The sequence below is a fragment of the Passer montanus genome, unplaced genomic scaffold, assembly GCF_014805655.1.
Source record: "Passer montanus isolate IOZ18808 unplaced genomic scaffold, ASM1480565v1 scaffold28, whole genome shotgun sequence".
NCBI classification, from domain to species: domain Eukaryota; kingdom Metazoa; phylum Chordata; class Aves; order Passeriformes; family Passeridae; genus Passer; species Passer montanus.
In genome coordinates, this window is record NW_024367483.1 from 7,036,696 (window position 1) to 7,050,680 (window position 13,985).

The 13,985-nt window shown below is 37.9% G+C and overlaps 1 protein-coding gene across 4 annotated transcripts in view; it reads left to right on the forward strand.

Annotated features, from left to right (window-relative positions):
- The window catches only part of ROBO1 (roundabout guidance receptor 1), a 634,903-nt gene extending 621,204 nt beyond the window's left edge, over positions 1 to 13,699 (forward strand). For all 4 annotated transcript variants that reach the window (XM_039713255.1, XM_039713254.1, XM_039713253.1 and 1 more), the window contains 4 exons: positions 1,439 to 1,591; positions 9,897 to 10,205; positions 11,427 to 11,626; positions 12,239 to 13,699. In XM_039713255.1, the coding sequence (XP_039569189.1) occupies positions 1,439 to 1,591; positions 9,897 to 10,205; positions 11,427 to 11,626; positions 12,239 to 12,253 (677 nt within the window). In that variant the 3' untranslated portion in view covers positions 12,254 to 13,699. The remainder of the gene's footprint in view (positions 1 to 1,438; positions 1,592 to 9,896; positions 10,206 to 11,426; positions 11,627 to 12,238) is intronic.
- The last annotated feature ends 286 nt before the right edge of the window (positions 13,700 to 13,985 follow it).

Genomic DNA, 13,985 nt, shown 5'->3' on the forward strand with positions numbered 1-13,985 from the left:
GTTATTCTGAAGAGTGTTTTAGTCACAAGAGAAGATTTAATCCCTCTCTCTTGAAATGTCCAAATAAATAGTAAACCTTTCGATTCATATTTTTCCTGGATTTGGATTGGGGTTTTTTTGGTTTTGTTTTTTTTTTGTTTGGTTTTTTTTTTTTTTTAGGAATTCTTTTCAGGCTTTTACTGTTTTATTATTGGGATGAACTGGCTTTGTTTTGGTTTCATATTTTGATAGCTGTTATGCGTTGCATTTTAAATTATAGATTATGCATATGCAGCAGGGTCTTATGCATATGTTTATGTTTTCACTTTTCCTTTCTCCTGAAACACCACTGAACATATAAAACATGATATTTGAAATATTGCATTTTTTACAACCTACTGAATACTAGTATTAGTGGATATATACAGTACCCTTACTAGGCAAAATGGATATTGTTACACTTCATCTAAAAACTAAGAATACAGCAGGCTCGCATGCAGGTTTCAGGCAGTTCCATGAATGTTTTGACAATCAATCCTATTAAACTGCCAGACCTGCAGAAGAGGTACTCTGTCACAACTGTGTCCACCCTGACTCCACAGATTTTCAGCCTTCCTCCCACTTCAGATATCCTCTCCCAGTTAACAGTCCTTTGTTTCATTTGAACACAGCTGTTCATCATGAAGAGTGAGAGGGGAGGTAATTTAGTAATTCTGGATGAAATCCTGACCGATTGAAGTAGGTGGCAAAACTCCCATTCATACCCACGGGGCCAGGATTTTATCCATTTTGTACAAATACATTCCTATAAATATGTGTAGAGACTTATATGTTTAGAAAAGGTCTTTTTGCATACATTTGCTAATATTTTTGCAACAGTTAAGTTCATGTTATGCAATGATTTATAGATATTGGTATTATGTGCGCCTAACTGCATGTCCTTAAAATGTGACACTTATCTGCAAATAATCTGTAATAAAATGCCAGCCATCCAGACTCAATACATTCCTGAAAATTCACTCAAGGTAGCAGAGGGGACTTCTCTACCTGAGACCTGCTGGTCACTTGCTCTGCTTATGGCAGGGATGACCTCGTGTGGCCCAAGCTAGGGGAGGGGGAACCTGAAAGCGCAATGTTGTGCTCTTTCCAGAAACTGGCTGGGTGGGAATCCTGCTTGTGCTTGCCTGCTGATGGATTTTTGTGCTCCTGGGGCAGGAGCTACCAGCTACCAAGCAGCTGGATAATTTCTGTGCAAGCAAGCCAGCCTGACTAATGATAGGATAGCAAATGCTTCGATTTAGTTACAGCTCATTCTAAAACTGGATGAGCTTTACTATTGTTCCAACAGTGTATTTTTAGATTTTGTACAGCTAGAGCATTCTGATGTGAAAAGAAAAAGTATGAAAGATCTTATTTTAGGTAAGAAGAATAATTGCTATTGTTCTACAACCATTTGCAGGCCGTAGACATTTTCATGCATCACACTGTCCCAGACCCACCAGCCCTGTATCTACCGACAGCAACATGAGTGCTGTTGTAATACAGAAGGTCCGACCTGCCAAAAAGCAAAAACACCAGCCAGGACATCTGCGCAGAGAAGTCTACACAGATGGTGAGTCCACTGAAACGGGTGAAAGCCTCAGTGAACCTTTCTAAATACGCATTCAGTGCGTGCGCGTGAAATTTTTCCACAGAGATAACGCTGTGTTTCAGAATTCAGTGATTTGTGTTTCCTGTTGCTAAACAAGCTGAACAGTTTAATCATTTTAAATGCCAGAGTTCCTTAATACTGTACATTGATGCTGCCACTCCAGAGCCTTGCACCTGTTTTCTATAGAGTCCTAATCGGCTAATTACCGTCATTAGTTAAGAGCCCAGATAGATTAAATAGTACAGTCATTGAGAATAATGCTTGGTTAGGATTAAAATCTTTGTTCACGTGACTGACTATTAAAACCTTCAGAATGTGTCTTTTCCTGAGAAAAAGCAATTCACCGTTCAAATGGTGGACAGCACAAATGCAGTGAATTGTAATCCTGACTGCAGCATTGTTGCAAGCGGTTACTTTGTGAGTGAAAGCAAAATCTAATCATCATCTCTCGTGCCTTCACACACAATATCAACTCTTGCTGAAAAGGTAGTGCTTGTATTCTCTTGGGGGTGTAGGATGATAATGCAAACATTGTGATGTTGTCTAGAGAGAGCCTTTAATGAAAATGCCTCAGGTGGTGCAGCTTTTATTAAAGCACTGCCTTCCAGTTGTATAAAACAATCCATGGGCTTTGTTGGAAATTCATGTAAGATAAATTCCCCAAGACTTAACCCATCTTGTCAAGTTTGCGGAATTTGCTAACAGGAGGGAGATGTGGGGGAAGGGGAGGGGAGGGAAGGAAAGAGGAGAGAAGGGCAGAGCTCCCCACCTCCTGCTTCTCTGCAACAACAATCTGATTAGGACTTTCATTACCAGCCTGAAATTTTTCAAAGAGGGGCATCATTTGCCATTATCATATGAAAGGCTAATATTATAGATCCTTATCCAGGGTTACAAGAAGGGAGTTTTGAACCACTTCTCCCTGTGATTCCTGCCACTTGACGAAAAAATTTAATACAAAGCTCAAAGCACGATGAGCAGAAGTAATTTAGCAATAAGTGGTTGTCCATGCTATTATCTGTACTTTATTCGGAGTATTTTCTCTCAGTAGCATCTATCTGATATTAGGCTGCGTTAAACGCTGGCATGACACAGTGCACCTGGGCCTCTTGGCTTGTGCCCAGGCCCCTTCTGTCAGCGAAACTGAGCTGTTGGAATATTATCTGATTTCAAGAGGTTATTACAGTGCTTTTGTGCATGTTTGCTTCTGTGAAAGGACAACACAAGGTGTAAATCCCAAAACTGTACCAGAAATGTTACGTTTATGAGACTCTTGTAATGGCGTTTCACAGGATTTTTATTGTCATTTCAGCAGCTTTTATTTCTCTTGAAGAGAATGCCCTTAACTGAATAATTGGCAGAGCATCAAGCCTCAATACAAACACAATAGCTAGGACATCAGAAATAAATAAATAAAGGTGTTTTATGTGGCCATTTGCTTCTAACACAGGGATAAATAAGAGAAGGGCCTGTATTTGATGGCAGGTTTTTTGTGAAAGTAGCTATACAGTAGTTATAAATCATAGAGCCATTGCCATTAGATATTACAATATAGATTTGACAATCATGATCAATATTTGTTTTGTGTTACGTAGCACCTGCTTACTTCAGCATATTTTCTAATTAGGTAAAAATTTCCACTAACCTTTTTATAGTGCAATACAGTGTGGTCATTCAGGGAATAGCAAATTATGGCTTTAATTCCTGCAGATCTAATAAAGTCCAGTTCAAAGGTTGAAGGACTTGTTTGGTTTTGATTTTTTTTTATTATTATTATTTTTTTCCCCTCAGTCTATTTGCATAAGTATATTTGGAACCCTATTGTAGATTCCAACCATTCAATTTAATAGCCTCATCTAGTATATTGTGATCCTTCAGAATTAGCTATAAAGTAACATATAGTAATTGTTTTCCTTAGGTAGAGAAAAGTGGTATGGATGCATGAATGAAACATTTAAGCACAATTGACCTTTCTGAGATATACTTGGGTTTTTATTCTGGCTTGCTGACTATTATTTATCTTTTTTTATAAAGAAGCGCCTGATACAGAGTCGCTTTTTTTTCATCATATATGTTTACTCATATATGTGTTTGTAGTAGTGAGTGAATAAAAAGCAGAAGCATTCAACAAATACTAAAAAGAGAAAAATGTATTCCTTCATTACTTTCTCAGCCTCTAAAATGGAATTTTAAAGAATTGCATATAAAGAATTTTCTACTGTTCCCAAATTACCTGAATTAGTACTTGCTAGTACTTCTATGAAGTACAAATGTAATGAAGAATTTAAATTATTAGTAGCAGGAAGGATATATAAATAAATTAAAGATTTTCATTAATAGTTGAAAATGCCAGGAGTATTATCAGCAGTAATATATATAAATCTTTTAAAATTCTCTTTTTTATTTTCATCATGCAGTCAAATCTGTGAAAGAGGTTGGTCTTTCTGAAGGTGTGTTTGTTACTAATGTAGCAATAAAAAGCCTACTACTACATATTTTTAAGTAAGAATGCTCTCTGATCTACTCTGCATAGTCCAAGTGGCAACAATTTTGTGTTTTCTGTGAGCATTAGTTCAAGTCGGTTGCTACTTTATTTGAGGTGGGATTTCAGCTTGCTTGTTTTATTCCTTGACAGTCATCCAGGCAGTGAAATGTTCTTCATATTTGTTGCTAAAAATCTTTTCACAGTAGGTGGTAAGGATTAAAATGTATGAATTTTTAATTGCTCTTCATCTAGCCTTTTAGGAGAGTTTACTAAGAATGCATTACAAGAACCAACTAGCAGATGTACCCTCCTTCTCAACCTTGACTGACCTACTTACATATTTAATTTAGAAAACAAAACTTTAAATGAATATGTTTGTCTTTTCTAAAAATATACATGGGAGACTTTCCTCTGAACTGTCTTGAATTGATTTATCAGTTGTTATAAACCCTAGAATTGTAAGCATTTAGATAAAAAGATAAAAGTACTTTGCCATTGCTCTGATTCTGTGGTCTTTCAATAGAAATTATGCTTTTCACAGTTCACATGAGGTTTTAAATCCTGATTCTTCTTTAAATCTCTGAGTGAGGAAAAAATACTAAACAGTTTTGCAACTAACTGGCTGAGACTGTAACTGAGTTATTTAGCTGTGTTACCAATGACATGATGTCAGGGCAGCTGAATTTCTCACAAAACGCAGTTGAACATCTGCCAAATATTCCTTGAATTTTCACTTGGAAGTGTTAAGCCTTTATGCATGCCAACACCATTTGTACTTTTGTCTCCCTCTGCCTGTGCAGTACAAAACAATCTACTCCGTATGAAGCAAATTTTAGTAAGGTACAAAATAAGTAGGAATGCATTTGTTATTCTGCTAAGAATCAGCTTGTTATTGAATTATAATAATTTTCAGATGCTTGTCCTATTCTCATTTCTTACTTCTGAGTCCATTATATTTTTTAAATACAGAATTTTTTACTTGAGGGAGGTTTTGTGGAGTGAAAATTGTTTTGATATTTATGCAAGCATTCATAAAAGCAAAAAAAAAAAAGGCAACAGGCCACAGCTTTTATACATCACATTGGGCTTTGCTGTATTAATTTGTTCATTCATTTATTGTGTACAGTGTGAGCCATGTTTCTTGAGAGACAAAGAACGAAAACAGCTTCACATGAATAATAGCTCAGATTATGATGTGTCTGGAAATCTTAAATGCTGTTCTAAGGCTTTTTCAAGTCAGGAACAATCTTGAGTTTTGCCTACCAGCAGGAAATAGACTGAAAATTTATTTTGTATCTTACAGAATGGTAGAATGGCCTAGGTTGGAAGGAACCTCAAAGGTTATGTGGTTCTAACCCCCCTGCCATGGCCAGGGACACCTTAGACCAGGCTTGCTCAGGATGCTCAGAGCCCCATCCAGCCTTGCCTTGAACACTTCCAGGGGTCTTCTCCAGTATTGCATCAAATCTATCTATGACTGCTATTTTCTTCAGAGTATGAGTGAAAAAATCTGCTTCTTGATAGAGTTTAAAAGAGAGAGTTGCCTAATGAAGCCTAATTCCCTCGTTGATCACTACTTAAAAATTCATCTTGTGCTTATTTGTGTTTTCTCTACTTTAGTGTTAAAGTAATTTAGCAGATTATTTTTCCTCAACACTGTTTAGGTTATGCTGTGGTTCATGCGTGTGCTCTCATTTAGAAAATTATCATCTCTCCTTTCAAAAGACACCTATGGAAGGTTTTCCTGTAGGCTGAGCTATGAAATGACATCCATTAATTGTTTGAGTTACATAGGAAGCAGGATAACCGTAATACATAACATGAATGAAACATGTGAGCACAGCTGACCTTTAACAAATACTTCTAAGTTCTTTCTGTTGGTTTGATGTTGCTTTGTGATTTATTTTTATTCCTTACAATGGAAGCTTCCATTTTGCTTTTAATAAGAAGTGTGCCAGTTTGTACTCGAGGAGGCAGATTGAATCTGGATTTTCTCTGTGATCTGAGCTGTTAAAATAAATACCACAGGGGTGTAATAGTGTTGACCTCTGAAAGGGATTTTTTTTTCCCCTCTGTTAAGGATTCTTCTCAGTCAGAAATACTGTGTTATAATGAAGATTTTTATAGTTTCCCTGCAGGTTGCAAAAATGTTCTTGAAAGCGAATATCACTTTTCTTTAGTTATTACTGTACCATGGAGCTGCTGCCAGTTTATGAAACATTTTATATCAGTGTATCTTCCCTTTCCATAGTAAAGATTCAACCCCACTTTGTGCATTGTCCTGTGTAGTTGTATAGGATTCTTGAACAAAGTAGTTTGTTCCAAGCTTTATTTAACAGGCTACAGGAATGTTCCTTCCCTTCAGAATTCATTCAGCCACGGTGCATCGGCTGGACACTGGCCCCGAGGGAGGCTGAAAAGGCTGATGTTGGATATCTACACTCCCTTTACATCAGCAGGTTCAAGAGAAGGGCTATTCAGGGCTTTATTGTAGAGAAAGTGAGTGGAGCATGTGAGACACAAGATACTGCATTGTCCTGGTTTCAGCTGGGGGAGAGTTAATTTCTTCTCAGCAGCTGTTACAGGGCTTGGTTTTGGATCAGAATAAGAATGGTGTTGATGTTTTTTTACTAAGTCATGTTAATCTTAAGACTTTTTTTTTTTTTCTCGTCTTATGCTATGCCAAGTGAGGAGGTGCACAGAAGAACCTGGGAGGGAGTGTAGCTGGGACAGGTGACCCAAACTGACCCAAGGGACATTCCACACCATGGAACATCATGTCCAGGATATTAACTGGGATTTTACGCAGAAGGGTTCAGAAAGAGGGTCTGGCATTGATTGGTCAGTGGGTGGTGAACAAACTGGGTGACCAGTGGTGGTGAGCAATTACATTGTGCATCAGTTGTTTTTTCCCTCATTGTTATCATCAATATTATTATTGTTTACCATTATTGTAGTATTTTACTTTTCAATTATTAAACTGTTCTTAGCTCAACATACAACTTTTACTGTGATTGTCCTCCCCATTCCACTGGGGTGAGAGAAGAGAGGTGGAAGGTTGAGCAAGTGGCTGAGAGGAATTTCATCTCCAGCCAGGCTTAAAACCATGACAGTCCTTTTTGGTGCCCAACACGCACCCCAAAGGGTTGAGATAAGAACAAATCCAACCAGAGTGTGTTAAAAGAAAAGTATCTGTGGCTCCAGAAGTCTGCACTTTTGAGTTTGAGTATCTTCATCCACTTTTGAGTCAGTGTTTACTCTTCTGAGGAAAGACATTCTGTGAGAAGAAAGTTTTCCTCCTGAAGGAAATAATTGTTGGAATCTCCACAGGCTAATTTGGAGTTTGTCTTATTTTTTAATCCAAGTTCTGTAATTGCTAACAATATTCTGTGAGAGGTGGGGGTCCATCTTTAGCCTTCCTTTGGAAGAACAGTTCTTGTGCTCGATAAGCTTTAGTCTGAATTGACATGGACTTATGCACTGTGCTTTCAAGGAACATATTACACACAACTCTGAGGCAGATTTCACAGGAATTTTCATGATTGCTGATCTGTAAGAGGTTATATGCTTCTTCAGAACAACATTTTCTGCAGCAGGTATTGACTCTTAAGATCACATGGGTGTGTATCTTTGTGATCCAGAAATTCAAATTTGCATCTGCAGGGCTGGACAGCCCAGTGAAAGTAGTTTGGTTTGCTTTTTTGGTGGTGGGACCTCACCTACCACCAAAGAGCATTTTTAGACACTTTTAGATGAGGTAGTCTGAGTGCTACTCTGATGGCTGGAATCACAGACTTTCACTGCTGAGTCTGTGTACTGAACAGAGTTTACCTCTGTAAACCATGTTTAACAGTTACAGATAACAAAGGAATGCAGCATAAATGACTCAGTGCTTTCTTGCCAAGTATGTTGTAAGGTTTGGTGCTGTGACCCCTTCCCTGTGAGCCTGTTCCAGTGCCCAGCCACTCTCGGGGTGAAGAACCTTTTCCTGATATCCAATCTAAACCTCCCCTTCATTTGATTAATCCACTTAGTTTATCCAAGCTTACATTATGCCTTTTTAGGCTTTGAAAATGACAGTTCTTTTTCTTAAAAGATACTTGCAAATAGTGAGTGTTAGGTAGATGCTCAAAATTAAGTCTCAACAGTCAATTGTTTACCTTTAGCTGCTCTCCAAAACTGCTAATATTCAACAAACAAACAACACTGATAAGATGTTTTGTTTGTTTGCTTGGTTTGTTTGTTTTGGGCTTTATTTCCACCAAGACAGTAGAGTTATTGCAGTAGGATATCATTTCCTTGAAGTATGTCCAACATTATGAACCATATTTTTTGACATCTTTCTTCCTCATCACTCCAATCCAGCCAATTGATAAAATTTCTGGTTAAGACCAATGAAGGATAATTCCAAGATCTATCACAGGTGAATGTGGTGGATGGTTCCCAATAAGCTTACACAGAGCACTGAATTCTACATTGCTCCATCCTTCCACAGGGCTGGATCAAGGCACACATGCTTTGTGTCACTGGAAAACCTTTTGAAAGTGTCGGGCATCTGCCATATCTGAGCTTATGTGTATATATTAGATACCTACTTTTTCTTACTCAGGATTACTGCCTTTATTTTTGGCCCAATTTAGGTGAATTTAAGTTGAAACATTCTATTGAAAAGACTCAGAATTAGCTGTGTATATAGTGCTGGGGTTTGAAAAACACAGCTGCTCCCTGATTTTTGTGGAAGTAGAAAGCACACTGTTACAAAATGCTGACATTTCAATTTTTAATAGAAATGGTTTTTTTCCTAGAAATTTCACTTGAGAATATTAACCTCATCTCAATTTTTTTAACCTGTTGTTCTCTTAAATTCATATGAATTGTGCTTATAGCTTTACTGTGAACTGCTTTTGTATTGCCACTTCCTTGCTTGGCTCCTATATCTTTTTCTTCACGTTAATATTCCACAGAGCACTGTTGTAGCCTGATGAACATTTTACATATTCTAGTTTTATGTCCCAATGCAAAAATATAGTGAAGTAAATAATGTGTGTTCTTTATAAATAGTACTTTAAAATGTTAAGAATTTTAGAACCCCTTAATTAGCTGTGCTAATTTAAAAAGACAAATCCGAAGTCTTTGTGTCTTTTCTTCTTTTTTTTTTCTGAGACCTTATTACTTCATTGACTGTGCTTTTTTTAATGTCATGACATGTTAAAATGTCACACAGACATCAGGAATATGTGTTATTTGAATCTACTATTTTAAAATACATAGAGTGCAAGTGCAATAATAAATATAGTTTATCCTTGTGTATGTCAGCAATGTATCTCATACATTTTCTTACATCCCAGCTCATTTGCTTTAATGCTCACTACACTGAAGACCTTGAGCAATTGCAGCAGAAGCTGCTGTATTCTTGAATGGACTTAGCAAACAATTATGAATGTCAGGAAGGATATGTTGTTATCATTAACCCTTTGTTGGTATCTATAACTGATATCCAAGTGCCTAAAGTTTATTGCAGTTTTGGTAATGATTGTAAGAAAATATTGTGACTTGAAATGGCAGGGAGAGGTCATCCTTTGTGTTTTTAAAGCTCAAGCTTTTGGAAAAATACCCCGTTTCAACAATAACATAATACTTTTTGGGGTGGAGAGAGGAGGGCAGAGGGAGGGCGGAAAGTAAACAAGAGCAATGTGTTTCTTCAGTTCAGGTGAAATATAATTTCTTACTTTCACTAGTGGGCAATGTCATGGTAATTGCTCTTCTCTCTCAACTCCACAGATCTGCCCCCTCCTCCTGTGCCCCCTCCAGCCATCAAGTCCCCGACGGCGCAGTCCAAGGCGCAGCTGGAGGTGCGGCCGGTGCTGCTGCCCAAGCTCGCCTCCATGGACGCGAGGACGGACAGATCGGCGGACAGGAAGGGAGCGAGCTACAAGGGCAGGGACGGGGCGGAGGGCAGGCAGCACCCCGACCTGCGGACGGGCTCGGGGGAGCGCAGGGAGCCCCTGGAGCCGCCAGGCGACGGCAAACCGCGAGCCAGCAAAGCACCAAAACGAGACGGAGCACCAGCAAAAAGTCATCTTCTCCAAGGTCATTCTGCCTGCCTGGGTCTGGCTGAGTGCTGGGTGTTGGTCGCTGGGAACTTTGCAGGCTGGTGGTGTGGAATTAGAGCGGCTGAGTTGCCATCGTTTGTCACAGCTGTAGGGTTAATATGGGTCACGCTGAAGGATCTTGTTGGAGTTAAACAAGCTTACTACAAGCTTACAAAACATTCTTTTTCTATTTTGCTGCCCTTAGACCCATCATGTATTCCCATTTCCAAGCTAATGCTGAGGAAAGCAAAAAGAAATATTCCTCAAGAGTTGCAAGGATCCCTGCTCCTACCATACACTTGTCATCTACTTATATTTAATGTATCTTATTATAATCTGGTTTATAAGGAGACTGAGTGAAGCAAGACAGTAGATCTGTAAGTCAGAAACTTAACTTTCCAACCAAAGGATCATCACTTGGCCCATTTTGCCATTTTGTAGAGGACAAAAGGGCCAGAATGATGCCTGGTCCTGTTTCAAGAGTAAGAAAGCCCTAGTAGTTGTGGATTAGTTATTACTACTAACCCACACAGCATTATGTGAGCCAGACCTGATCAGAGAAATCTCATATATATGGAAAGTGGTAAATTTACTAATTAATGGAACATGCCAAGAGTTCACCAAGAGCACAGATTGCTTGGTCCTTTCTACCTACCGGTATTTAGGGATAACATCAGGGGTTTGGGTATTAAGTTAGTTAAGTGGGCATGTGAATAAAAGTTTGATTACAGTGGATTGTAGAGAAAAGTTTTTAGAATGCTATCATAGAGGGTGGTGGTGAAATATTAAAGCATGGCTACTGATTGTGTCTCAAATTCAGCCTGAGAAATGCAGGGTCCACTATTTACATGGAATGAGTTTCCTGTATCATACTTGTATTCCCATTTGCTCTTACCCTGTCATATGGAATATATACTACAAGGGGTGGGGTTTTTATTCATTTTCCTGTAGAACATAGACCAGGGATCCTAAATTGAAATGAAATTACGCTAATCATGAATTAATTTTTCTGTAGTGAATGTTACCATGTAAAGACTATAAATTTCCTTGAGAAAGCTTCTATAATGCTGCTATGGAAGCAGCATATTTCATGTTCTTGTCAGGCATCACTTTAAACCTCCTGAGAATCATAAAAAGTAAATCAACTGCATGCAGAAATTTTAGGTTCACAGTGTCTCTGGGCTTGTAAACATAACAATGTATGCATTTAATTCTACAGAGGACATCCTGCCATATTCTAGACCAACATTTCCAACATCAAATAATCCTAGAGATCCCAGCTCCTCCAGCTCCATGTCGTCAAGAGGGTCAGGAGGCAGACAGAGGGCAGACCAAGCAAATCTAGCCCGAAGGAATGTTGCAGAAATGCAAGTACTGGGAGCCTATGAACAAGGAGAAGAGGAAGAAGAAGAGATGGAGGTAACTGCATTTGTAGTACTGAAGATGACTACAATAAAGCTGGGTTGTTGTTTTTTTTTTAGACATATGCCAAGAAAGAACACTTCTGAACCAGAAATATTTCTGTTCAGGAAAATTTGTGCATTTGTCTGTCCATTAATGTTATCCCTAATCCAAGTAAACAAACTGGGAATGTGTCGAAACATAAAAAACAGGTAATATATAGGTATAATGTAATTGTCACCACAGTAAAACTTATGAAACAGGACTTGCAGAAATACAATAGTTTGAAGAGCACTTTACACCACCCATATTCTTTCAAAACTGAAAATAAAGAACTAGAGCATCTAAGAACACCATGGCATTGCCTTTCACATCTTTTGATAGTTTATCATTCTGTATTTTATTAGATAACAAGATGCAAACTTTTTTCTTTGCTTTTTCTGCCTAATTATATTGATTCAATTTAAATACTGATTGTAGAAAGGGTAGCCAACACACAGTCGCACTGCTGTGCATAATTTAAAATAGTAATTATCCTTTAAAGGTTGAAAATCTCTAAGAAATATGTAAAACAAATTTTAAATTATAAAGGTTATCATGTAGTAATTCATATCCTCTTTTTTAATACAGGAAACAGAAAGCTGAAGACAACGACATGTACTGTAACAGGCTTTTAAAATCTAATCAGAAAAAAAAAAATCACTTAAGATGCCTCAAGTCTGATGATGTTTGACGCCAGAAATAATGTTCAGTGCAATCAGAGTGTACAATTTTTCCTTTTTCCTCATGCCATCAGAATGCTAGTTTTTGTTTTACTCTTTCTTTGTAAACCCTCCTCACTAGGAACGGCCCTTGCCTATTCCGTAACGCGGAGTGCATCACCTTCGCTGCCCAAGGAGGCAGGGAAGCTGCTCTTCGAGGTGCTTGGGCCAGCTGCTGCTCCAGGATTAGACCAGAAAGGAATTCCAGGGCCTGGGATTCCAAGGTTTCTCCCCAGCGAGGCGGTGCTCAGTGCACTGCCAGTTCTCCAGTGAGCCAGTCGGTAACAACGCAAGGGACGCGGCAGGGATCAAAGAGCCCCCCAAGGTGAACGTGGTGCAGAACATCCTTTGGTTCTGGGGGCTTCACTGAGGTCTGCAGGCACTGCAAATGGTGTCTTGCAGTTGTAACACAGACTGTGGGTCTTGTGTTCTGCCAGTCTTTTGCTAACCTTTTGCAGATGATACAGTTTGACAAATGAAAGTAAAATTAATTTGGGACAAGATGGCTCTTATTGTAAATATGTACTCATTTTAAACCCCTGTGGTACTTTGATTTGTCTTTCCATTTTCATCATTAAATACATTCTTATTAAAAATGTCCTTTGGGACAGGCAGGAGGTAAGCCAATGTGATTGCTATTTGCCTAATCATAGCATGAGCAAGTTTATCTAAAACTTTTTTCCAATTTTCAGCTTCAACACTGCTTATGAAAAAAACCCAATGGACATTTTTAATAACAATTAGCTAATATCATCAACTGCTACTGGCCCAAATCTCAGACCTCTACTTGTGTCAATTCACCTTAAAGAAGAAGTGCCACTTAAAGAAGTTTTGTTTGATCTTGGCAATGATTTTTTTTGTAATGCACTGCTTATCTTTTTTTTTTTTTTGGTTTTAAAAGCACAATCACTAAACTTTGTTTGTAAACCATTGTAACTATTAACCTTTTTTTTGTCTTATTGAAAATGTTAAGCATTTGTTTGGGATATTTTTCATCTTTTTGTTAATGCTCTATGTTTGTATTTGGAATATTTGAATGATGACAGATGGTAAAGTAACAAATGTTAATGTGGGCCATAATCAAAACACTTCTCACTTTTCCTGGACTTACAGAAATTACCAATTTTTCTGTGGCCTCTTTCAACATTGGATTATCATTAAAGCTGAAATAGAGGCATTAGTTGCATTGAATTTGCCAAATGATGTCCTCTGTCTGTAGATTTTCTGATCTTTTTTGTAATTATAAAATTTCTTTGTCATTGGTGCTAATGGAAAAATGTGTGTTTGTTTATTGACAACTATCAGGACTAGCCCCAATGGAAAAAAAAAAGAAAAAAAAGTGTTTTGGTGTTTACCGAGGACTGAAATTTTTCATTTAGCTAATTTTTAAAGAAAGGTTCCATAGAAAGGGTGTGCAGTACTAAAGGAAAATCCATGTGATTAATGTTTTCATTATGTTCATGTAAGAAACCTCATATTTTAGCCATAATTTTGCATACTGAGGATCCAATAATCAGAAAAGTAATTTTTGTCACATTATTTATTAAAAATGTTCTCAAATACATTATCTTTCCTGTGTAGTTTCTTGTGTTCCCTGAAGCATAATTTTAGGGGCA